General features: G+C 36.0%; 2 protein-coding genes across 4 annotated transcripts in view; one reads left to right on the plus strand and one right to left on the minus strand.

Annotated features, from left to right (window-relative positions):
- The window catches only part of ASB3 (ankyrin repeat and SOCS box containing 3), an 87,950-nt gene extending 87,412 nt beyond the window's left edge, over positions 1-538 (minus strand). Inside the window, exon 1 of one of the 3 annotated variants that reach the window (XM_024552802.3) lies at positions 391-538. The gene's annotated coding sequence lies outside the window, so the exon portion shown is untranslated. Of the gene's footprint in view, positions 1-311 lie in introns of all 3 variants that reach the window. The other 2 variants (XM_053925758.2, XM_053925759.1) reach the window with 2 other exon arrangements.
- ERLEC1 (endoplasmic reticulum lectin 1) lies at positions 536-26,537 on the plus strand. The gene is made up of 14 exons (XM_024552801.3): positions 536-951; positions 6,239-6,343; positions 7,871-7,951; positions 8,496-8,573; positions 8,715-8,778; positions 9,432-9,466; positions 11,604-11,827; positions 11,918-12,047; positions 16,625-16,786; positions 17,382-17,441; positions 20,673-20,797; positions 22,135-22,212; positions 22,562-22,637; positions 25,604-26,537. The coding sequence occupies exons 1-14, from the start codon at positions 790-792 to the stop codon at positions 25,673-25,675; spliced, it is 1,452 nt and encodes a 483-aa protein (XP_024408569.1). The 5' UTR covers positions 536-789; the 3' UTR covers positions 25,676-26,537.
- The last annotated feature ends 779 nt before the right edge of the window (positions 26,538-27,316 follow it).

The raw sequence follows: 27,316 nt of genomic DNA on the forward strand, positions 1-27,316 counted from the left end.
AGAGAATTACAGTATTCTTACATTGTGACAGGTTTCTTCAACTCAGGCATCCCCTAACCCAGGCTGTGCAGAGACTGAGCAAACTGCCCGCGTTAGCCGTAGCTTCTAAGTACAGACTTAATAACCACCACCCACCGGCAGCAGAGGCGGAGAGACGCTTCCGGCCAGAAAGGTGAAGCGTGCGGATGCTACAGGCAGAGAGAGGGAAAAAGAAAAGCAGCAAGAGTGAAGAGCAGTCAGGAACACTATCACTTCTCACTTATTGCTACTTCGAATTTTCTCGTCTAAAGACCAGCTCCTGCCCTACTCACATTCTTTCTTCCCGCTTTAGTACCGATCAAACTGCTGCCACCCACCGGAGAGCCGCGCGTCACCGTCTCCCGGACTCACCGGCTCTTTGAGCCCCTACTTCTCTGCGGAAAAGACTGGTCCGAGGCCCGGTCTAAAGGAGTCTCAGACGCGAAGAAGCGACGTCCAATTTCCCGGCGAAACTGCGGCCGTGAGAAACAAGCATAGCCCAGCGGGTGTCGCGGCTTCCGTAGGCGGGGGCCTCGGCGGCCCCGGATGTTGATATGCCGCCTGCCCCGGAAGCTGTGCCGGGTGGCCCGACGGGGCAAGGGCGGTGTTGCCGGGCTCTCCGGAAGGAGACGTGGCGGCGGTTGGGCTCCGGGTTGCTTGGGCGTTTTAGTAGTCCCGCCGCCTCCTCCTCCTCCTCCTCCCCCTCCTCCTCCTCCTCTCCTCTGTGGCAGAGGAGCTTGAGTCGGTGGCTGGAGAAATCGGCGGTGGAGGATGGAGGAAGGAGGCGGCGGCGCGCGGAGTCTGGTCCCAGGAGGACCCGTGTTATTGGTCCTCTGCGGCCTCCTAGAGGCGTCGGGCGGCGGCCGAGCGCTCCCCCAACTCAGCGATGACATCCCTTTCCGAGTCAACTGGCCCGGCACCGAGTTCTCTCTGGTCAGTGCCCTCGCAAACCCCGTAGCCATCTCTTTTCCTCGCGGCACTAAGGGCTCGGCCCCTTCCTTCGGTATTCTACGCTTTTTTCCCCCCTAGAACCACCTCTGCAGACGCATGTCTCCTTCCCTACTCCAAAACTTCATTTACATCGCGTTCATTCATTCATACAGCAAGTGTTTATCCAACACAATACGTGGATGTGTCCTCCATGCTAAGCATTGGGGATCCGGCACTCACCTGCTCCCCCACCCCCTTATTAAATGTCTCACTAGACTTGCTCACCAACACTCCCTCCCTGTGGAAGTTTTCTTAGAACCACGTCAGGCGTGCACTTTTATCTTCTCTTTGGAAAGTCAATTGCAGCTCTCCCACCACCTGCAGCCTTCTCTCCTGCCGTGATACACACCGCCCTGCCCACACACACACCGTTGTATGTGCGGGCAGGGCAGATCTGAGTTCCCTATCTCATCATATTCGTTCTCTCTGGCATACACACACGTACATATATGCACAGCTCTTTTCCCTTCAAAGTTGTTTTTGAGATGGCTATTTGGCCTGAAGTGTTAACGACACTCTATGCAGAATATCTTTTATAGTTCTGATTTATTACGACTGTTAAGACCCCAGAACATGAGATTTTATGATGTTTTCCTACAGTGAAAAACATTTATAACCACACAGTAACGAAAATCTGCAGTCCTTCTCTTTGGGGACTCGACTGCTGAAAAGTCTTCCTATCCACTGTAGACCAATAAAAACTGTGGTCTTATATGATACTTAACCGTGTAGTGATTAATTCATTTGTTTCAAATTAAGTCCTGGAGAATGCAAAACTTTTTTTAAAACTCTTACGACAATTACCTATTGTCATTTCATGTGAAACTATTTTCATATGTTCTATTGCCATTTCATTTAAACATGAGTAAGTGATACCATCATGTCAAAACAGTTTATATCAGGATAAAGGATGCATCATCACCACAACAGCTTTCTATTTGCAAATGTTAGTTTTTTTAATAGTTCACACCTGGTTTGTTTCTCCCCCACTCCACCCCCCTGCTTTCAGTTCTCCGATTCTGGTAGTTCAAGTTTATCTAAGTAAATGTTTCTCTGCAAAGCCAGGTTTATCTTTGGGTTAATGCCATGAAATATTGATAATATATTTAAATACTTACATAACAGTTGTAAGTCAGATATAACTTTAGCAGGGTTGGGATTATTGTTTCCAAAGAGCACACTTGGAATGAACATAGCAAATGTTTAAAGAATGTGATCATTAAATTTTTTTATTCTTGAACCTGTGTTGTTTTTTGGGTTTTTTTTTTAATTTAAAAATGCATGCTGATATACAGCCCAGCAAACTTAACTGACCTATAAATGGATAGCTTAAACTAGCCTTTTTAGAGGTTACTACCAAATTATTGTTCAGTTTTCTTTCTGGCACTGCTGCTTGCTGGCTGAAAGGAGGTTATGCTATACTAGCTTTTCACATATCTGTCAATTTTATTTTGAAATTTTGTTTTTAATTACTTTCGCAATGCAAGATAATCTAAGGTGGGCTCATTTGAAGACTTGGAGGAATTTTTTTCTTTTTTTTTTTTTAAGTTTGAGTTACTTTCAGAAAAATCTAGACATTTTTCTATGAGTTGGCCAAAGATCTGTGGCCGTCTTGCCAAAAATAAGCCCTTAGGGACATTATCATTGGTCTTTTGATTTAAAAAAAATATTTTTATAGTCTTAAGTCTTCCCTTTCGTATTTTATATAATTGAAACTACAGCCCTCCTCACTTGGCACTATCATTTGTTTTTTTTGTTTTGTTGTATGTGTTAGTTGGTTGGACATTTGTATAAAACTAAGCAGCTGTATGAACTAGGGAGAGGGACTTTATCTCTCTGCCATCTAAAATTGGAAGGGACTGGATTAGATCTGAATTTTTTTTAGGTTTAAAATTCTTTTGTGCTTTACATCTTCTTCCCACTCATATATGTCAAAAAAATACATAATCATTACAATTTTGCCTTCAAATATGTTGAGGAAAAGTATTAATTACCAAAAATTTGTAAGTTTTAAAATGTTTGCATTAACTAAGGATTATATTCTTTACTGGTTTTTAGCATTAACATTTATTTTTGTGTACACATTTTCCTTCTGAAATATTTCTAGGTCATTAAAGTGTTCAGTTATTCATTACTTCACAGAGTTCATGGATTTCACCAAAATAAAACTACAAAATAAGTCTAATTTTATCTACTTCTGTTGTTAATATAGAAATGTATTCCCATTCAAAAACTTTCCCCAGACACTACACTTGGGAAGAGTGGTGACCAACTCGGTTGTTGCAAGCGTGCATGTATGTTGACAGGCTGTGCCACTGAGTTTTTTTACAGCCTTGTCCAAGATAGTTTTGTTTCTCATCCTCTCACTGTCTTAACTCCTGCAGACTCATGTCAAACATTAGGAATTTCTCCACTGCCAAGATATTTGTAGTTTCTTAACCTTAAAGTCCCAAGCCTTCTTTGTTTAGTGTCATTATATTAAAATCCGATTTTTATCAAATCACTAATATTACTTCTTATACTTAAAACACTTTAAGGTTTATGTTACATAAAACAAGTTTTTTACACTATCTAATTCTTTTCATTGAGAACTCACTATATTTCATTTTCTTATGTAAGAACCTATCACAAAATCAGAAGGAAGCATTTTAGTAGTAGATCAAAACAACTTTCTTAACTTAGAAAATCACAAGAGGTTTAAAAGGTTACTTTTTCCCAGTAATTTCTATTACAAAAAAGTAGGGTAAAATTTGTTACAAATTTTATTTTTTGATCCCAATAAGTGACTTACTATTTCAGTGTTTTCAGATGGAAGAATTTCTACTTGGTCTGTTTTATTGAAAAGGAAAGAAGCCCTTCCTAAACTAATGAAAACCAAATCTTTGCATCTAAACACAAAAATAGTTATGACTTCTATTTCTTGTTACCCCTTACCTAAACCTTAAAAAGCAATAGGGAGAGAAATTAGTTCCTTTATCATATAAACATAAAACCTAAGAGTAGTTTTTATTACAAAAAAGCGAATTGTCCTTCTTTCTTTGCTGTGGTTCCAAACAAGCTGTTCCTTTTTTCTTTGTTAGCGTTCTGTTGAACATGTTGACAAATAAGTCGATGTTGCTATAGAAATCAGCTCTGAACATTAGAGTTGCAGCGACTTCACAGATAGGGATGAATACATGTGAGTCCTAGTATCTGCCTTCACTACAGCACAGCAGTGATTTTACAAGTCTTCAGACCATCCGTTGATAAGTGAATGTGAGTCATGTTTTGCAGAATTCAGTGTTGTGGTTTTTTAATATAGCTGAAAACATTAAAAGGCATTATAAATGTTACAGCAATTTATTGGCTCAATTAAATAAATGTTTCTAAGGATTCCCTTATATAAACTTGACTTTGCAACTCTCACTTTCAAATCTTTGTGATTCCTCTCTTCTAATAATCTTTTTAAAAAGGAACCTTGGGGTGGTAGTAAAGGATAAACGGGGCCAACTACATGGTGACAGAAGATGATTTGTCTTTGGGTGGTGGGCGCACAATGCATTATACATATCACGTATCACAGAAATGCACACTTGAGCCCTGGCTGGTGTAGCTCAGTGGATTGAGTGCAGGCTTCGAACCAAAGGGTCTCCAGTTCGATTCCCAGTCAGGGTTGCAGGCCAGTTACCCAGTGGGAGCCATGTGAAAGGCAACCACACACATGTTTCTCTCCCTCTCTCCCTCCCTTCCACTATCTCTAAAAATAAATATTTTTTAAAAGAAATGTACACTTAAAACCTATATTATCTTATTAACCAATGTCACCCCAATAAATTTACTTTTTTTAAAAAGGATCATTGGCCATAATCCAGGAGTCTGTAATCTAAGAAAATGTTAACAAAAGCTGATTCAAATATATTAAAACATTTGAGAGCACAGAATATGGAAGCAGTCTACTTGGTTTCGTCTCTGGATCGTGCTGCTCTTCTGTGTTACCTTGGACAAATTAAACTCTGGGCTTTAGTTTCCTTTTCTGTAAGATGGGTAGAATACTTGTTTCGAGGATCAGTGAGTTAATAAAATGTAAAAGCCTTAAATGGTACGTTGGTGTAGTTAATACAGCTCATATTTACTACTATTTTTTTGTTTTAATTTATTGACCTGGGAAAACGTTGCCCTGGTGTTCAGGAGGACATTGGTTAAGAGTTGTTTTGTGAAACTGAGAAAAGAACAAAGGTACTTAGAGTGGTTCTTTCCTTGCTAGGGATAGCCAAATAGTATAGTGGTTTCATAGTACTGTAAGAAGAGAAAAAGTAAAACTGAATTATCACAGAACTATATCATAGACTGTGAAATCTCTGCCTTACTAGTTAGTGACACATTTGCTATCACAGAGATACCTTTTTAAATAATATCCATTATATTAATTGAAATGTTCATTTGAATTACATTGACTCATATTTGATTTGTGAATTTGTCTGGCTTCATAGTATAGAAAGCTTTAAGGATGATTTTGTTGATATATACCAGGAGTTGGTAATTTATACCTTTGGGCTGGCCCACCACCTGTTTTTATAAAGAAAATTTTTTTGTAACATAGTCATTCCTATTTGCTTCTATATTTCCTATGCACGTTCTTACTACAGTGGCAGAGTTGAGTAGTGGCAACACAGACCATACGGCCCACAAAGCCTGAAATATTTTACTGTCTGGCCCTTTATAAAAAAGGTTTGCTGACCCTTGATATACACTAAAAAATAAATAAATAACTCATCACAGATAATTCATAGTGCTTTTTCTTTTAGAAATAACTTTATCCATATGTTATCCAAATATGAAAAATTATATCCCATGCACTACAGTTGGGAGTTCATTTGTAAAGTGCTATAGATTCTTACATTTAGGTGGTGGTAATTGTTAGTAGGAGTAAAAGTATTCAGCGATGGTGTATTCATGAACATTTCTCGCCTCTTAATGCTTTTTAATCCATATTTTAACTTAAGTCTGTTGCATTACTACTACTTTCTTTATACGCCAAACTATTTTTATTTTTTTCTGTTATAACACCAGGATAAAGTTCGTCATCATTTTTTCATTAAAAAATGCATAGACTCTTTTCCCTTTTCCTTTGAAAATGTGTTTAAAAATCCTCTGTTGAAGTGATGAACTAGTTTGACTTAGGACTGTAAGTTATGCAATGTAATACAATTTAACCAGAGAAAGTAATGTGTGTTTTTTGTTCTCTCCCTAGCCTACAACTGGAGTTTTGTATAAAGAAGATAATTATGTCATCATGACAACCACACATAAAGAAAAATACAAGTGCATTCTTCCTCTTGTGACAGGTGGGGATGAGGTACGTTTTTATAAGTATATTGATAATCCCTGTCACCAAAGTCATTTATTTAAAACATTGCAACTACATACTTCAAAATAAAATTGAATGATAGGTTTTTAATAGTACTGTTTTGCCATAAAAATAGTAATCACTATTTTCCTGAAGTCCTTGATTTTAGAGTTCAACTTGGAAAAATTAGCCATCAATTATTGATGTTATAAATGAAAATGTGACTCCACTCTTGCTTTCTTTTATAGAAATGAGAGTTTTGGCCCTGGCTGGTGTGGCTCAGTGGATTGAGCGCTGGCCTGTGAGCTGAAAGGTCACTGGTTCAGTTCCCAGTCAGGGCACATGTCTGGGTTGCGGGCCAGATCCCCAGTTGTGGGCATGTGAGAGGCATCTGATCGATGTATCTTTCACACACATCAATATTTCTCTCCCTCTCTTTCTCCCTCCCTACCCCTCTCTAAAGTTAAATAAATAAAATCTTTAACAAAAAAACCCCCACAATTCTCAATGAAGAATTATACTGACACTTAAAAAGAGAGAGAGAGAGTTTTGACACAAGGTATGATTTTTAAATGTATACATGACATGTTTCATAAAGAATTGCTGGGGTGGGGTGGGGGGATGGGGAGAAAATGCAGACAATTGTAACTGACAATTTTTAAAAATTTAAAAAATAATAATAAAGAAAAAGAATTGCTAATAAATCTATAGGTACTTTATGCTTTCTCACTGTCTTAGCTCATGCCCATTTCTTCCTCCTAAAATGCCCTAACTAACTGCCTCTTATCCATCCTTTAAGGCAATGACTTCTTTCAAGATGAAACAGGAGAGGCAGCATGGTAAAATGGAAAGGACATCAGCCTAGGAGCCAGGAGGCTGAGGTATAGGCTATAGTTAGCTATGGAACCTTGAAAAAATTTGAAACTCATTTCCTCCACTCAATAAATGTATTGAGCTAATTATGTAATATTTTCATGATCTGTGAAATGGAAGTATAAAACTCAGTGAGTGCATTCTTAGTTTTTGTTCAGATTTGAAATCTGTGAGAGACAGCTGCTTAATTTTGTTTTAAACCTACGTAAGACACAAACCACTCATGCCTAATCACACACGTATGAATATATTTGGCATTCAAATCTGAAATGTAAAAATACATAGAAAACTAAGAAGTACCTTAAATTTTTCCAATACACGCTACAAGATTCTACTATTCTGAGGCTTTTATAGCTAGAATTTATTTGGATGCAAGCATTTAAAAATTCTGAAATAGGTTTACAAGAATTGTTCAGGAAACTAATACTCAAACCTTTTCTTAAGAGAAGAAAGAATGGAAGATTACTCTATGGCTCCGTATTTTCTACTTCAGTTCTTTTGAAAGAAGTGCTATCCTGTAGATTATTACTGAAGGTTTTGACTTTTTTTTTCCTTTTTTTATTTCCAAGCATTTGCGATTTGACCAATGAGTTAATAACCAAACAGCACAGTTGGGTGAAGTTCTAGAATAATTCTAAGTATTAAACTCTAGTTCTTTCATAGGAAGAAGAAAAGGATTATAAAGGCCCTAATCCAAGAGAGCTTTTGGAGCCACTATTTAAACAAAGCAGTTGTTCCTACAGAGTATGTATTTTATGTTCACCTGATAACTAGAAAATAAATTTCCAGCAGCCAGTAGACCCTTGAAAATAATTCTGCACTTCTTTTTTGTTGTATCAAATTTTTGGTTGTAAATGTAAGCAATTGCTTAATAGTATTTTGTTAATTTAAATTCCTGTATAGTATATGTGGCAAGCACCCAATAATACCAGTATCAAATAATATCACTCACCAAACTGTTTTGAATGTTTTTCAGATCAAAAGGAGTTATATACAATTTTAATTAAAAATACTAATTATTATTTTTAAGTTATGTGGAAAATGACCCCTAACTTAGATGATTGTTCTAGACCTGTTTTCTTCACAGAATTTTCACATATAGCTAATTAGTGAAAACAATGAATAGACTAGAAATTTCATATTTTTCTGAGGCATAATAGTAAGTTTCATTTAAGGAAAGCTTACTTTAAAACTTGGGGGGAAATCTACTCATCTACCTAAAGTATCAAAAAATAACTCAGTCGAGTTATACAGCTTTTGTTCATTTGAATACATCCATCTTTCTTAGATTGAGTCTTATTGGACTTATGAAGTATGTCATGGAAAACATATTCGGCAGTACCATGAAGAGAAAGAAAGTGGTCAGGTATGGTTTTTCTTCAAAATACAAAGTAGGGAACATTATAAAATGAGAACTCTAATAATGAGATTAATGGTTTTAAATCTGTGTTCTTGAAAAATGTATTTACAAATCTCAACTGTATTTTTATTTTCTTTTTAAATGTAGAAAGTAAATATTCATGAGTACTACCTTGGGAATATGTTGGCAAAGAACCTTCTATCTGAAAAAGGTTTGTTTCTATAGTGACTCGATTGTAATGCTGAAATTTGATATAAAGTCAGTGTTCAAAATGGAATTTAAAATATTTTGTTGGAGACTATTTTAAAACACTAAGAAAGTTTCTGAACAATTAGAAAACTTTTGCAAAAAGATATTTTCATTATTTTCTGCTTTAACAAATACGCTTTTTTTTTTACCTATTAATACTGTTTTTAAATCTGATAAGATATACATGTTAGTGTTATATTTACATAATGTTAGTCTTGCTTGGTTTAAGCAAAGTATATATTGAAACAGACATGTTGATGTATCCCTCAAATTATGAAATAGGTTACTAATCTGTATTCAAATTGATTAAACTAATTTAAGATTAAACTTTCTCTGAGATAAAAATACTTCAAAAAATACTGTTGTGGCGACCAGGTTTTATGGGTCAAACAGAGTATTTCCTAGGTAAAGACCAAATATGACGGTTCTTTCACACAAAACCATTTCAAGGAGACCTTGCTAAGACTAGTAAGCTAAAACGTATTTGCATTTTTGGGGTCTTCTTTGGAAAGAAGTTTAAGATGACAGAATTGATTGAAAACTTAGTCATTTGTTTCTTATATGTAAAATCACTGGTCATTCTTTACATTTACTTTCTTTTATATTATTTCATAGAACAAGAAGCAGAAAAAAAGGAAAAATCAAAAGAGGCAAGTGGCAAATGATTTTTGTCTTAACATCTAGTAGGCATGAATTTATACAACTTAATTGACAGAACATAGTCTTACGTTCTTTATATCAAATATCTGAAAAGACTGGATAAGAGAAATTTGCAATATGCTAGGTTTTTCTGAGAGAAGTTATACACTACGATTTTAAAAGTTACTGTATGCACTTTTACATCATACAATACTAAGCAACCGTACCAAAGGCATGTCTGGAAAAGTTTCTGTAACAGCATTCTATCACCTCTGTACTTAGCAGTGCTTCCCTCTCTTTAACCCAGGAAACAATGATAATAACAGCTTTTTTGTTTGGTCCCTATCTCCTGTGGGTAAAACAGATAAAACTATCTATGTAAATAACTAACTACCAGACTTCAAGCATCTTACAAACAGGGACTGTCTTTTATCTCCTTGCCCCCTGCAGTGCAAAGCAGGGTACCAGACATAACATAGATACCTCATAAATGTCTGTTGAATGTGAATGCATAATTTCATGCTGAATAAGATTATTTAAAAAGAATGATTCCTTAGGATGTTTAATCACAATTTTTAAATGCCCCTGTAGTTCATGGAATGCTTGAATCCTGAGAATTTCCGGAGTTAAATAACTTACTGATAGAGGATATTTCTCTAAACAGCCTCATATCAGAATGGTACTCTTATTAGAAGTAAAGTGAAATGGCAACAGGCCTTAAAAATTACGTAATAGGGATGCCTACACCTTAAAAGGATGGCTTTAGGGGGCATTGATAAAACTAACTATAGACACACATAGCATTGCTACTTTAAAAGGTTTTAATTTTACCAACTATCTATGAGATAAAATATTTATTTACTGGGGCTCTGGAGGATAGCAAGATAGAATTCAAAGTGTGAAATGATAAAGGGAGAAAAAGAAAAGGGTTAGGGAAGAAAACTAACATGTATTGAGCCCCATTTTACAAGCCAGTGCTGTGCCAGGCATGTAACAAAAGGTAAATCTTAATTCTCCCCACAACCTTTGAGTATACAGGGTGGGGAAAAGTAGGTTTACAGTTGTGAGTACCCGTAACACAGAGTTTATTCTTGTATTATTATTTATTTATTATTGTATTATTTTCCATATGAACAACTGTAAACCTACTTTCCCCCTACCCTGTATATTATGATGCTATTTTGACAAATGACAAAAACTGAAATTTAGTTCAAGTTATTAAGCTAGTAAATCCAAAGTTTGGGTTTGAACCCAGGACTTTCTAATTCCAGACACTAGCATGAAAATAGCACATAAGAAATCTCAAACTATTTATCCCTGTAAACATTTATTTGTCGCCTATTTGGATATGCACTGACAGGGTACCAAAGTGATACAAGATGAGCTCTTTGCCACCGAAGAGCTTGTTGGGAGATATTATTAATGATATTCTTTTAAAGCCCTTACATTGGGTTTTTCATATAGATTATAGTGTGGGACCTAACTCTCTAATAATCCTTGTCTTCTGAGGTCATCTCCTTTGTTCCCCCAGCCCATGAAAATTTCTCCATTTTTCTTTTGCTGGCTTTAATAGATTCCTATGAGTTTATATACTAAAAAATATGTCCATCAATATTAAAAACAGGGAAAAAGAATAAGCAGATCTACAGTACAGTAGATTCCTGTTTTAGAAGATAGTGTTTTATTACGTAACTACATTTTGACAAATCAAACTTCACACCTGTAGAATCTAAACTCTAACACAGCCATGTGCTGAGTTTAGTGAAGAAAGCTCTGACCAATTCAACATAAGTTCCTACATTTAGTCTCTTTCTTTAGAACTATTAATAAGTCATATTAATCATGATATTATAGCCTTTATATAAATGTACACTTAACATCTTAATTTTTGTACTGAATAAAAATGTCTTTTTTTTGCTATGTTAAACAAGCTGTGAAAATACATATTTGCTCAAATAAGAACTCATGAATCAAAAGAATATTAGAGGGAAAACTTACAAAAATACATAAATGTTACCTTTATAAATGTTAGTTTATAAATAAAATATAGTTGTCTTCCTTTCAAAGTAAGGGCTTCTCCCATCCTCACTCCTACCCTCATTTCTTTAGACATTTCTAAAGTACGTCTTATGCTCTTTTTTTTTTAAGATTCCCACTAAAAATATCGAAGGTCAGATGACACCCTACTACCCTGTGGGAATGGGAAATGGTACACCTTGTAGTTTGAAACAGAACCGGCCCAGATCAAGTACTGTGATGTACATATGTCATCCTGAATCGAAGCATGAAATTCTTTCAGTAGCTGAAGTCACAACTTGTGAATATGAAGTTGTCATCTTAACACCACTCTTGTGCAATCATCCTAAATATAGGTAGGATGTGGATTTCATATTTAAACATGAAATGTGCATGCTTTAAAGTTGCCATCTGCTTAGCTTTAATGCTTTGTTCTTACTGAACAGATTCAGAGCATCTCCTGTGAATGACATATTTTGCCAATCACTGCCAGGATCACCATTTAAACCCCTCACCCTGAGACAGTTGGAACAGCAGGAAGAAATTCTAAGGGTGCCTTTTAGGAGAAATAAAGAGGTAGGAGAATCACCTAACAGTATTTTCTCAGTGCTTCCTTTTCCAGTTTCTAGAGTATATATCAATATTTCAATGATTTCTTTAGTATAGTAGTAATTTACTTTCCTGACTCTTTCCAGAGTTTTAAATTCCAGTTCTTTTTATTGATTTTAATTCTTTTTCTTATTCTAGTACTTCCCAGAAACTATATTAGCAGTCTGACCTTCTGATTTTATAATATTTTAAAGCTTGACCTCCTGTTCATTCTAGTTAAGCTTAAATTTGAAGTAGTTGACTGGACTTCCCAACTGAGCAAACTTCTTGAAATAATAGACTACGACCCAGCATTCTTTTCATTATTATTCACTGGGTGTATACATAACTTCATCTTAGTAACATAAAACCCTGAATATTTGAAGCTTGAACTTTTTCTCCTCCCTTTACTTCAGGTCATTCTCTCTACTTGTCTACAGTTCTTTTCTCCTCTGTACTAGTTTTTCTCTACTTCCTGCCCCTTAAAATGTTGACATTGCCCGTAGTTCTATCCATAGTCTCCTTAAGTGAGCTCATTCATGCCCACTCTTTCAACTTCCATTTATATGCCCATGAGTTCGAAATATACATCTATCTACACTTACCTTTTTCCTGAACTCAAACCACAATCACAATAATTAACATGTATTGAGTCCTAACAGCAATTTCCTCATCCTGACAACAGCCTAGAAGATAAACTATTATTATCCTCCTCAACAGATTAAGACTTGAGGTTTAGGAGGGGAAGTGATGGGATGGATTGCAGATTAGAATCAAAGCACTCTGATTCTAGAGCCTGTCTTAACCACTTCTCTCTATGCTACTTCTTCATAGAGAAATTCCTTTTGATGGGCTCTCCTCCCTTTCCATCTTCCTGGTGGATGTAGCCATATACGTTTTCAAAATCTCAAGCTCATTCTCTTTTTCTCTTTCACACTGACCGTTTTCTTGTCCTCCCTGTTGCTTTTAAAGCACTGTGCTCTACCCAGTTATTAAGTCAGAAGCCAAAGTCATTTTTCTTACCTGCCTCTTGATTCATCATCTCTAACTCTAACCTAATTCACTAAGAGCTACGTATGTTATCTTCTAAGTGCTCTTCAGATCTATTCTGTCATTAATTCAGGACTTCATCATTTCCTAAGACCAGGAGCAAGCCCCCCCACACATCCCCTTTCTAATCCTTTCCACACAGCTGATGAAATGCTCTTTCTGTAATGAACCTTTGATTACATATTTAAACCTTCAGCAGTTAACACGATCTGCACCTCAGGATAGAGTCATTTTTGTCCGATGACTTTATCAAAGGGGAAAGCATGTGCTTTTGTGATTGGGCTTCAGCCTTACCTCCCACCACCATTCCCTTTATCTTGGCTATGTTGAACAACTTAGAATGTTCTAAAAATACCCCATTTTTCCTAACCTCCTTGCCTTTCTATATACTGTTTCTGTTCTTCTGTTGCCTTCTCCCCTCCCTCCCCTACTCCTGATAAACTTGTACTTCTTCAGCTTGAAGACATGCTACCAGTGTCACTTCTTTGCAAATGAGCCAGGACTTTTAATGTATTATTTCAGGAAGAGGTGAATGTTTCCTCTTCCATGGTCTTGTGTTTTATTTAATCCTCCATTGTAGCCTTACATGGGTAAAATTGCTAATTTTCCATACAGTTCTTACATTAAAATGGATAAAAAATAAACTATGCTTTCATAACTTTGGTTTTTCCAGCTCCTTGCATGACACCTGGTATGCTGTGAGTACTTAACAGCGGTTTAAATAACTAACATTTAGCTGCAACGCCTGTTTCTCCCCTTCCTCTTGAGTACTTAATACGAAAGTATTGTCAGACTCGTTGTGGATGCTGTGAACACTGCCATTCTGATAAAAGGGGAAGATTACCTTAACATTAATCTACATTTGATTTGAAGTGCTGTATTAAAAGACTGTAAATGGAATTTTTTTTCTAGTCTTCTCCTTGGTAGTGATTTAAATACTGACAGGAACTTAAAAGTCAGATTTATCAAAATGCTTTACAAATCCCAACTGTAATAACTTTTTTTTAAGATTGATTGATTGATTGTTAGAATGAGAAAGGGAGGGAAAAAGAGAGGGAGAGAAACGTCAGTGTGGGGTTGCCTCTCACACACCCCACCACTGTGGACCTGACCTGCAACCCAGGCATGTGCCCGACTGGGAATCAAACTTGCATCCCCCTGATCCACAGGCCGACACTCAGTCCCCTGAGCCACACCAGCCAGGACTCAGCTTTAATTACTCTTCAATGAAAAAGTGCCAATTTACTTTTCTTTAATGTGTTTAATCTTCCAGTTGAGAAAAACTATTTTTAAAAAGCTATAGATGGTAATGCTTTCAAAGCACTTAGGATCTTTAGAGTCCATGTTGTATATGAAAATCTTAGGTAATACTGTAGGATAAGTAGTTACTTAAATTGGTCATCTCTACTTCAGACCCATTCTTTTAAATAATTCTAGTGTGTTACACATAACTTTTCTTTTTAAAAGTTGTTATTTGGCTTATGGTTTGCCTTATAAGTGTGGATCAAGCTTTATTATAAAGATAAATAATTTTTTTCTTTTTTATACAAAAATACAAATCTGGCTATCAGAATTTCGGTTTGATGTTCTGCCTGTGTTATTAGATTACTTTAATTTGGAGATTACTGGACTTTTAGGAGCCCTTTTAATTTTTAAGCCCTACTACAAAAACTACTATCATCTTGTTTTTATTGGAATACTTTTTTCTTAAAAACGATAAATGTTGCCCTGGCACCATTGTGGTTCAGTGGGTAAACCGAAAGGTTGCGTGTTTAATTCCAGGTCAGGGCACACGTCTGGGTTACGGGTTCAATCCCTAGTTGGAGCATGTGCAAGAGGCAAGTGATCGATGTTTCCCTCTCTCTCCCCCTCCCTTCCCCTCTCTCTAAAATCAATCAGTGTGTCCTCAAATGAGGGTAAAAAAAAAACGATAGATGTTCTCTCCACAAGAAGCAGTAATAGATAGTCATACTTTTATTCTTCCTACTTCCTGTCCTTATCTCAGTTTCAGGTTGCACTGTGCAGCATTATTATTTTTCTTCACTAACTTTGCTATGGGTCTCAGTAGTAGGCCCATGTAATCTAGTTCGTTCAGTCTATTAGACCGTAACTCCTTAGGAGCAGTTACTCTGTTTCACGTTTAATACTCAGCACTTAAAATAGTGCCAAGAACATAGCAGTCTCTGAATGTACAAACAGTTATACATAAAATTCAAGGTCCTTTAAAAAAATAAGCCATCTTGGCAATGTTTGTTCTTAATGTTGGAGGAGAAAAAGAGTAAGATGATTAGTTTCTAGGGACTATTCAGTGACTTCTCCAAGCTGAAGTAGGACAGAACCATAGTTGGTCAATGGCACCTACAGCAGGTGAAAAAGGAGAGATCATGTCCACTGAACATTTTCTGGAAACCTTTTACCATTTGTTTTTTTTAACTATTTTATTCAATTATAGTTGGTACACACTCACTTCTTCAGTTCTCGTCTAGATTCACTTCCTCTTCACTCACGGTCAGTACCCAGCTAACTACCAGATGCTAATTTATTAACCTCTTTCAAAACCGTCCTCTTCTCTCTGCCCCTCTTGTGTCATCCCTTACTTTTAATTCTCTTCATCTCGGGCCTGGGTTACTGCAGCTCCTTAGTTGGCGCCCCACCGCCTGACTTGTTCCTACTCTTACTTCTTCCCTGCCACTGCTCCAGTGATTACTTAAAAACCTGATCAGTCCACATCCTTGCCTGACGCCTATAAGGTAGTGTCCAAACTTCTTATGATTATATAGTTTTTCACAACATATAGTGCCTGCTTATCTCTTTACCTTTAAATATACCTTTCTCCCATCTTTGTTCTTACCTCTTCCTCAGGCTCACATTCTTATGCATACACACACAAAACACATACACAGACATTCACATAAATCACAAATTATTATTTATATTTTATGAATTAAACAAGGGTTTTCTCTTTGTTAAGTCTTTGTTTCAGTTCACTGTGTTTCAGTTCATTGTCGTCAGAGTCTTATTTGAATCACCGCCACCTCTATGAATCTGCCAGTCCCTGCACCCTTATTAGTTAGTGTATTCCTTTACTAAATCGCAGGTTCCTCCAGGCCCTGCTATATTTGAATAATTATAACTAATATTTATATTTACTCTCAGTTTCTCTTTTCCCTTGCTTGTTATCCTTTCTTTACCCATAGTAGCCACATTTTTTAGTACTAAATGCAGAGACATAAAATCTAATACCAAAATACTTAAAAATAATGAGACAAAATATATGAAATGAAAATTATCTCTGTGATGGAAGGGGTCCCCATACTCCTAATGACTAAATGGGACTATATTTTTCTAGAGCTTTCTGTATACTAAGCATTGCAAAATTCATTTTTTAAAAAAATATATTATGGATAAGTTTTATTTTCCAAGTTTTCTACGGTGTAAAAATAATAATTTAAGTCATAACTGAAAAAATTAAGTGTGGCAAAGAAGGCCTTAAACATGTATGTATTTACTTTTAGGAAGATTTGCAATCAACTAAAGAAGAGAGATTCCCAGCAATCCACAAACCCATTGCTGTTGGTTCTCAGCTGATGCTCACTGTTGGAACAACCCACATATCCAAATTGACAGACGACCAACTCATAAAAGAGTTTCTTAGTGGCTCTTACTGCTTTCATGGGGTGAGAAGTGTACCTTCCATTTAAATATTTAGTTTACAGCTCTCATTTGTGTGTTATTTACTCAAGGGGCATTAACAGCATTGAAAAAGGTTTTGGTCCGTAGAGAAATGGCAAGTATCTGGAAGCCTCCCAATGGACATTTTCTGTCTGCTTCATACTCTAATCCATAGCCATTATTACTTACCTTTACTCACAAACTAAAACTTGACCTGTATTTGACAGACTATATATATAACTAAGACACATGTAATTCTGGTTGATTGCTGGAATAGGCATCAGTGATTATATAGCGATTACATTTAAAACTTGAGTTAACATTTACACAGGTAAATGTTGCCTCTGACTAATAGCTCCAGTAAGAAATACACTTACTTACAAATGGAATTTTTTATTTTATTTTATCAAGGATGTACAGCAGTTGTTCTCTGTATTTGTCTGTTTTATGTCAGTAATTTTTTATTTTAATTTTTAATCATATTATTGCTACTACTGGTTTTTTAAATTATATATTTCTATTGCTACTGTGGGGCAGTATTGAGACAGGCCCCAGTCCCACCTTCTCTGTATATAACCTGATCTGTTTCCTTTCCTGCAGGGCGTTGGCTGGTGGAAATACGAATTCTGCTATGGCAAACACGTACATCAATACCACGAGGTATAGAACACCACGTATACCAGTCTACCATTAGATGAATTAAAGTTTTAAAAATCTTTTGTAGAAAAAAAAAAACAAGGGGGGGAGGGTGTTACTTAAATTATGATATGATTTTCATATGGAAATACTCATTGAACTATTTAAATTCTGGAAAATGTAAAACTTGGTGTTTAATTCAGTCAGTCATCTTAAAGTAACATTGTGTATTAACTACTCAGATTCTTATATTACTGTGAGCCTGGAAGAATAATAAGCTAGTATGGCTAACCTCTTTAGTTTTGACTGAGAAATTAGTCATTGTTATAATTCACCTTTATCTTTTTTTCTTCTCAATCCAACTTTCCTTTTTGGGCATCCCTGCTACCTGTTCTCTCCTCAGTAGCTGCTGGCTGCTGACATCCAAAGTCATACTAATTTATTCTCTGACTCAGGTAACCATTGCACTTAAAACCTTGAACTAAGTTCCAGACCTGCCTTTCCACATTCAAAACTTAATAAGGTGATCTGCCACCTTAACAGCTCGCTCTTCTGGTCTCCATCCTTTAACACCACTGGGAGAGCTCCTAAACTGAGAGTTTGTCTAGCTGGAGTCCCTCCAACACCAATTCTGTAAATAAAGAAGAAATCAGTGTTCTCTTGTAATTTTTTTATTTTATATTTTATTCCCATCTCCTCACCACCTCCCTTTTGCCTTGTTCTCTATATCTGTGGGTCAGTTTCTGTTTTGTTTTATTTGTTTTGTTTTTTAGATGCCACATATCCGTGAAATCATACAGTATTTCTCTGTCTGACTTACTTCACTTAGCATAATACCCTCTATCCTCTAGGTCAGCAGTTTTCAACCGGTACGTCGCAAGAGGCACACTAGTGTCCTGCAAGACTTTTTAAAACTTGCAATACCTGACTATTTAGTCAGGGGCACTGACTGACCTCTTTTCCCTTAGATTGTCAAATAAAAAAATGACAACAGCCAAACCAACAATAACCATGTGGTGTGAATGAATTAAAATTATACCTGTTTTTTGTCAGATTGGCAAAAAATATAACATGTTTTTTTGGTATGCCACAGAGTTTTAGTAATTAGTTTGTGTGTACCATGGGATGAAAAAGGTTGAAAATCACTTCTCTAGGTCCATCCACATTGTCACAGATGGCAAAATTATGTTATTCAGCTGTAATTCATTTTCAAATTAAGAAAGTTAATGGTAAGATAGTACATTACCACTAGAGTTAGTAAAACAGGGTAAATACAGCAAGGGTAAATCTCAGCCAGAAGAAGGTACCATATTATACCAAGTTTAAAATAAATTAAGTTTTGAGATTACACACATTGGCTTTTTATTCTCCCCTTTGTTTATAATTTCATAAATTAGCATATTCTCCCACACTTTAGCCAAGCTGCTTAAATTCTGAAGTTTAAGCCCCAGTAATTTTGTCATAGTTATACTTTGTTTGATAAGTTAAACTACTAGATGTTGAAGACAAACACTAATAAATATTGACCTGACTTTTAAAGGGCTTTGGCTTCTTGAGATGTTTTAAGCCAATTTTAAACTCCAAGAGAATCATATAAGGAAATATAATCAACTCAACTTGAACATTTAAATCATTCAAGTTTATGAAGCAGTTGCAAACTAGGACATTTTTTTCTTCACTTAAACCTGAGAAGTTTAATTTCACTCCTTTCCATTTATTCTTGCTGCTTTGTAGATGTTTCATTTTTACTCACATTTATTCATACAGAAAAATGAAAAAGTACACATATTATCTAACTATAGTCCAGATAATACCCAAAAGCTTTTTTTAATTAAAGGAATGAATATATGCCAGAAATTTAGAATGAAAAGTAAAATTCTCCTCCACCATTGTTCCATTTCCTGAAAATAACTATTAACTTTTTCTTAGTTAACTCTCCACGAGAAAAAAAAATGCATATGCATAAATGTTGGTATAACCTTTTGATTTACGCAGAAAATGACTACTAAGCACTCTGCACTACTCTGCAATTATTCTTTTCATTGGTATCGTGGAGATCTTTCCTTGTCAGCAACAACTAATCTTTTCAGCAGCCACAGAGGATTGTGTCTATACCCATGATGTACTTAGACCTCTACTGATGGACCTTTAAGTTGTTCCCAGTGTTGTGATGGCATCTTAGTGAGCACTTTTAAATAGTTCTGTTGGTGAACTTTTGCATGTATATTCATTGGGCACGTTTCTAGCAATGTATTTGCTAGGGCAGAGTACATGCATACTGAACAATTGCCTTCCAGTGGGTTGGACCACTTTACATTCCCATTACCAATGTCTGTTTTCCCATACACTTGCCTACCCTAGGTTTTTATCTGTCTTATTTTGGTCAAGGTCATATAACCTAGAACTTTCTGAGGAACTCTGCTGGAGCATTGGAAAATATAAAAATAATAGCAGCTAACAAATACAGTGCTCACTATATCCTGTATACCAGGCACTGTTCTAAGCACTTCACACATATTAACTCATTTCATCCTCATAACAACCGTAAAAAGTAAATAGTGTTTTTCCAAGATGAGGAAACAAAAGCAAAGATTTAGTAACTTGCCTAAAAATCACATAGGAAGTAAATGGTGAAAGTTGAATTCAAACCCAGGCAGTCGTGCTCCATCTCCAACCTCTTAATCCATGTCTCTCTATGAACTTACAGTCTGCTCGCTCAAAGGATGTTTAATGGCTGTCTCTCCCTTTAGGCAGTAAGCTCCACTAGGGCAGTAGCCATGCCTGTTTCATTTGCCACTGTAAGCGTTTTTAATTCTAATCAGATGTATGTTTTCTCAGAGAAACAAGTAATAGCCCTGGCTGGTGTAGCTCAGTGGATTGAGCACAGGCTGCAAACCAAACGGTCACTAGTTCGATTCCAATTCAGGGCACATGCCTGGGTTGCAGACCAGGTCCCCAGTGGGGGCTACATGAGAGACAGCCACACATTGATGTTTCTCACCATCTCTTTCTACCTCCCTTCCCCTCTCTCTAAAAATAAATAAATAAATCTTAAAAAAAAAAGAAACAAGGGATAAAGAAGACAACAAGCTCATTTTTACTAGTTAAGTTTGACTAAAACATTATTACCTGTAAACATAGATATTCAGTGTGCATATGAGGATAAAGACTGTCGCTTCTAGGCCATTCGCATTAATGGCTACTTGACGGTATCAAGCATGCATACCATATCACAAATATTTTTGCATTTTCTAGGACAAGGATAGTGGGAAAACTTCTGTGGTCGTCGGGACATGGAACCAAGAAGAGCATATTGAATGGGCTAAGAAGAACACTGCTAGAGCCTATCACCTGCAAGACGATGGTACCCAGACAGTCAGGTAGATTAACTTTTATTTGCCTTTGGATCGAATTAGTAGAATATTTCAAACTCAGAATATTGAAAAACAAAATTTAAACACGTATAATCTCTGGTCAGTTTTTTTCAGGGACATTTTTTCAGGAACCATTTCTTTTTGTGGGGAAATAACTTAGTGTAATAGTTAAAGCAGCTCACTGAAGTCCACCACTCTGGATTCAAATTCTGGCTCTTTGCCCAGCCATGTAGCTCAGTTGGTTAGCACATCATCCTGTTACACCAAGGTTGTGGGTTCGATTCCCAGTCAGGACACATACATATAGTAATGATAGTAATGAATCCATATACTATCTTGGACATAACCTTCTCAGGCTCACTTTTCTTATCTAGTCGTATTTGTCTCATACTGTTACTGTGACATTTAAATAAGGTAATTCAGGTAAAGCATCGTGCCTCGCAATACCACGCAGTAAATTTTGGCTGCTGCCTTTCACAGTGAGTGGTGGAATGGCGGTGAGAGTCATGGTAGTTAGCAGTGGCCCTGTTCCCAGGTCTTAGGTCTGAGGCTGTTTCAAAGCATTTGCCTCTTTTATACACAGTCCTTACCCCTTTAAGTTATTTAGTTCTCTTTAAATATATACTAGCATTTCCCTTTGTTACTTAACTTTTCTGACGTAATGGTTGAAAATAGTTAAACAGTGGCTTTTTAAAAAATTGTCTCATCTCTTTTGGGCTCTATAGGTATATCTTGTTATAGCTGAAGTAAATTAATCTCGTTTCTCAAGAATAACTAAGCTTTAGCTTTTCTAGTTGTCTACTGCCCAGTGAATTTTAAATTACTCATCTTTTTCCCCCTTCCTGGGTGTTCACTTTACTCTTCCTAGTACAGATGGTATGAGAGACTGTTTTTAGAAGGTGTTGACTTCTTGGGCTAGCCAAAATCAAAGTTAGCAATATTAAGAGGTTGGCACTTAAGTATTAGAAAAATTAGAATATACTAAACAGAAGGATTTTTCTTATATTTGTATATGTTTCATGTGAAAATAGCTCATGGAGAAATGGTTCATTTTAAAAGGACAATGTTTTTAAAACCAAATTAATCTTAACTATCCCTATGCAGATAAATATGCAAGATGAAGATCATTATTATTAAACCATTACAAAGTATCTCAACTGTATATTCTCTTTATAGAATCTGAAAGACTCTCTGACATAACTGTAAAAATATGTATTTTTAAAGAATATATTATAGGCAGATTTTTCAACTAATGCAAAACCATCTTCTCTCCCTACCCATCACAGTGACTCTAAATTAGTGACATTTTAGTTTAATAAAGCGCCTGTGTTTTTCTGATTCAGGATGGTGTCACATTTTTATGGGAATGGAGATATTTGTGATATAACTGACAAACCAAGACAGGTGACTGTAAAGCTAAAGTAAGTGGGACTGCCAAATTGTGCTTTCTGCCTTTCTCTGTAATCTGCTTCCTGTGGCAAAAGTTTTTGTAAATATGCAGTGTACTTACAAATAATCGTATTTACTCATAATAATGTATTACAAGATGATTCTTTTATTCTAAGTTTGTTAAAATTAATTTCAGTAATATAATTATTTATTCACAAGTTATTTATAATAATTCTTAAATTATAAATGATAATAAACTATATTAATTCTTTATTAAATTACACAGGGTCACTTATATGGAATTTTTATCACTTAAGAGGAAAACAGTTTAAAATAATTTTGCATGTTTGGGGCAGCACCTCAAAGTACGCTCTGTTTTAGGTGTAAAGAATCAGATTCTCCTCATGCTGTTACTGTATATATGCTAGAGCCTCACTCCTGTCAGTATATCCTTGGGGTAAGTAAAAAAAATAATACTCAAGAATTCAACTTGGGGACACATTTTGATTTTTGGCATTGAGTCTGGAAAGTAGTTATTCTAACAGGAAAGAGAAACAAAAAAGCATGGAAGAGGAAGGTTACTGAAGTGTGCTTTGTTGGAGATGGCTTTACTCGAAAACCACCTAAATATGAAAGATTCATTAGGCCAATGGGTTTACGTTTCAAGAAGGCCCATGTAACACATCCTGAACTGAAAGCCACTTTTTGCCTGCCAATACTTGGCGTAAAGAAAATCCCTCATCTCCACTTTATACAACTTTGGGTGTTATTATAAAATGTAATACTACTTCTATAAAAGCTTTTATCATTTGATTGGGTATAATATGCATAAAAAGTAGATGTAAAGACTTTAAATGTTGAGTTTGATGAATTTTGACAATTTCATATACCCATGTAACTCTCACCCAAAACGAGGTATCTGTCACTGCAGAAAATTTTCGTGTAACCTCTTCCCTGTCAATACTACTGAATCCCCAAAGATAACCCTTTCTGATTTCTGATATCATAGAACAGTTTTGCCTCTTCTTTTATTTCATATGAATGGAATTATATAGCATACAAATTTTTTCATGCCTGGCCTCTAACTCAGCATGTCTTTCAGACTCAGTCATATTGTATGTACCAGTGCTTCGTTGTCTTTTTATAATTGAATAATATTCTTTTGTATAAGTATGTCACATTCGCTTATCCATTCTTCTATAGATGAATATTTGGGCTCTTTCTCATTTTTGATTATATGTATGAATAAGGCTGCTATGAACATTTTTTTACAAGTCTTTTTGTGGTCATATGTTTTCATTTCTTTTGTTAACTACCTAGGAGTGGAATTGCTGAATCACAGGTTAGGTATATGTTTAACTTTTACCAAACAGTTCTCCAAGTAGTTGTGCTGTTTCACACTTCTGTCAGCAATGTATGAGAGTTCAGTTGCCCCCCATTCTCACTGTCAGCATTTGGTATTGTCAGTCTTCTGGTTTTAGCCATTTGAGTAGTTTTAATTTGCATTTTCCATATGAAAAATGGTGTTGAGCACCTTTTCATGTGATTATTTCATATGTCCTCTTTTGTGAAGTGTCTAACCAAGTCAACCAAGTCTTTTTTCCCCCAGCGTCAGTTCCCTTTATTAAATGTTAGTTTTTGGGGGTGGGGTGGAGGGATGGGGAGAAAAGGCACACAACTGTAATTGAATAACAATAAAAAAATTTTTTTTAATTAAAAAAAAATAAATGTTAGTTTTTTTCAGACCAGAAATACAAAATAAAAATAGAAATAGGCCCCAGTTAGAAGCTACAGGCCTGACCTCACCTGACCCCTTGTTGTAGCAACTTGAATAGGACAAGAAACAGCTATATCCATCCCTAAGGTCAAGAAAAGAGGATAAGGATTTGGCTAACCAAGACTTTCTAAAGAAAAAAATTACACTGATGCAGACTTAAAGTAGGAAGACTCATTCAGGACTTTGTAATAGGTGTCTAGACTGTCACAGTAGGTGAAAGTGATCTAGCTCAACTCTAGGTGTAGTGAAGACAGCTGGGCGTGTATAGCCAACAAGCAGAAACAGGGAGGAGCAGGCTGGCCGGTGAATGGAATGACTAAGAGAAGATGTTAAGGGGAGGAGATTCTGGCTAAACTGACTTAACCCGATTATTGCTGAAGGCCAGCCAGGACAATCGGATATCAAAGGGCAAAGATGAGGAATTTGATCAGTATGGAGCATGCTTAGATATGAAGCTTGAGGGATCCTCTCTAAACTGACATATCAGGACTTTTTGCTGCAGCTGCACTCAGCAGGCCCAAGGTAGGGCCCAAGGACAAAAAGAGGCCTGGTTGGAAAGAGGCCTCAGGGGAGCGAGCCTGCTTGATTACGATTTTTGGTCAAGAAGAGAGTCTTTGTCAGTCTTTTACCCATTTTTATTTTTCTTGTTGTTTGTCTTATTATTTATTTCTAGAAATTCAAGTATGTTCTGGACATGAATTCTATTTATATTGCACATTTTTTTCCCCCAGTCTGTGGCTTGCCTATTCATTTTAAATGTATTTTATGAGCAAGAGTTTTTTCGATAAAGTTTCTATCCTCAATTTTTTCCCTTTTATTGCTAATGCTTTTTTCCTAAGGAATTTTGCCACCCCAAAGTCACAAAGATATTTTCCTATATTTTCTTCTGGAAACTTTATAGATCTACCTTTGATTATGTGATGCTTACGAGTGGTTTTCTTTATATTTGTTTTGGTTAGAATTCACTGGGCTTCTTGGATTTGTGGATTGATATAATTCATAAATTTTGGAAAATATTTGCACATTATCTCCTCAGAGATTTCTTCTACTCAACCCTCTTTCTATTTCTGGGATTCCAATTAAACATATTAGTTTAAGCTGTCCCAGAATTTCAGATACTCTTCTTTTGTTCTCACTCTTTGTTTTAATTTGGGTCATTTCTACCAGGCTGAACTGCTTTTCTGTGCAGTGATTCTTTCCTATGCTGTATCCCATCCAGTTCATTGAATGAATTTATTTCTGACATTTTTTTTTATTTCTAGCATTTCCATTTAGTTTTTATGGCTTGCTTTTCTCTACTGAAATTCCCCATCTATCCATACATGTTATTTTCATTTTTCATTATTTCCTCCGTCATATTTAGTATAATTCTCTTTAATTATTGTCCTTTACTCCATTTCTCTCTCATCTCTTATTTACAGATAAAAATATCTTCTCTACTTTTTTGGTATTTTATATGGATGACAAAAGATTGTTTTTTTAAAAAGCTCAATTTGTAGAAATAACATTGGATGGTTTATCCAAAACAACACCTTGAATACATTTAACACATTTATATATATGTATTCATTCAGCAGAATAATATTGAATGAAGAGAGTATTCAGCTTAGTAACTTTTTAATGATTTTATTGTTGTTGTTCTTTAGGTTGAATCTCCAGTGATCTGTAAAATCTTAGATACGGCGGATGAAAATGGACTTCTTTCTCTCCCAAACTAAAGGATAATAAAGTTTGGGAAAAGAAAAGATCATTGAAAGTCTTGATGATTTCTGTCTGACCATGTGTCTTATTATAGAGTTCTCAGCCCCTGGACCTCATCTGAAGGATCATATGAAAGGACTCTCAACCACTTTGTGAATGTATATGTGTATATAAGAGGTTATTGATAAACGTCTAAGGCAGGCATTTGTCTCACATTGATCGTTTCTGTTGTGTCTTACGAACTGATTGTGTTTTTCCTTTGCTTGGATAAGGTGATTCCAAAATAAATATCCAAGCAATTTAGAGTCCAGCCTAATGAAATGCCATAATTGTTGTACCTATTGAAAGTTTTTAAATAATAGATTTATTTTGTAAATTATAGTATATATGAGTAGTTGATGAAGTAAAGATAATGAAGAAAGAAATTGATAGGAGGTTGTTTAAATGGGAGACCATGTAAAATATGTATCCTAGTGACTGCAATCCTTTCAGCAAATTTTATTTTGCAACCACCCTCTACCAGCTACTGAACTAAAAGCTGGGCACATAGTAGAGCTTCACATACAAGTTTTCTTCACCTCTGTTAATCCTAAGAAACTCCTATTTGTAATAGGTGGCTCTTCTCTCAGAACTTTTGTCTGTTTCTTTCTCCTTGATACGAATGTGTTTTCCCTCAGAGTATGTTCCAAGTGTACAGTCAGCGACCCCTCTCTGTTGACTCGAATGACTCTGTTGAATGATTCACTCCAACAAAACATTCTGTGCCCGCTACCCTTTATACCTGCCTCCCGTGTACCACAGACTTCAGTTCTGGACAGATTTACAGCACAATATTTATTTCAAAGTGAATAAAATGTCCACAAGCAGTGTTGTCCTGTAGTCAATGGCAGATTATTTTGTTTCTTTTGTCCGCTACCCTATGACACACAAATTTATCCTGTTGTACTTTAGACAAACGTATCTAAATAAGGACAGAAAAGTAGCCATAAAATATTTTTCTCCTTTTCAGTAATTCTGGCCAAAGATATTTTAGTTTGAGAAACAGTTAATACAATTTGGCTATTGGAGAGCTATTTGTAGATTCTTGTAGGAAACAGCACATATGAAAAAGCATGCACTTTGAATTCAAACCTAAGTCCAGATACTGCTTTTAACTTAGTAGTTGTGTGGTCCTGGACAGATCAGTTAACCTCTTTGGGCCTCCCTTCCTCTTTTGTAGAGAGACTACTTACTTCCTTAGTTGCTTGTATCGGTGCATGTTTATAAAAAGCCTAGCCCTGACTGGTGTGGCTCAGTGGGTTGGGTGTCGTCCTGCAGACCAAAAGGTCCCTGGTCCGATTCCTGGTCAGGGCGCATGCCTGGGTCATAGGCCAGGGCCCCATTTGGGGGCATGTGAGAGGCAACAGATCGATGCTTCTCTCACACATCAATGTTTGTATTCCTCTGTCTCTCTCCCTTTCCTTCTGTCTAAAAATAAACAAAGAAGATCTTAAAAAAAAAAAAAAATAGCCTAGCCCCAGTACTTGATACCAGGTTCCCAAAAAGAGTTTATTTTCTAATACTGCCCTTGTCTCCTATTAACATAATAGGATAAGAGACCAAAACCATTAAAATTTATTTAATAAATTATTGAATCATATTTATTATACCAATGAATT

Source organism: Desmodus rotundus, chromosome 5 (assembly GCF_022682495.2).
Source record: "Desmodus rotundus isolate HL8 chromosome 5, HLdesRot8A.1, whole genome shotgun sequence".
In the NCBI taxonomy this organism is placed as follows: Eukaryota; Metazoa; Chordata; class Mammalia; order Chiroptera; family Phyllostomidae; genus Desmodus; species Desmodus rotundus.

Coding starts and splice junctions, on each gene's coding strand:
- ERLEC1 (XM_024552801.3), top strand. CDS start 790: ATGGAGGAAGGAGGCGGCGGCGCGCGGAGTCTGGTCCCAGGAGGACCC. Junction 6,344..7,870: donor TTGTGACAGGTGGGGATGAG/GTACGTTTTTAT, acceptor GTTCTTTCATAG/GAAGAAGAAAAGGATTATAA. Junction 22,213..22,561: donor CAGGTGACTGTAAAGCTAAA/GTAAGTGGGACT, acceptor GCTCTGTTTTAG/GTGTAAAGAATCAGATTCTC.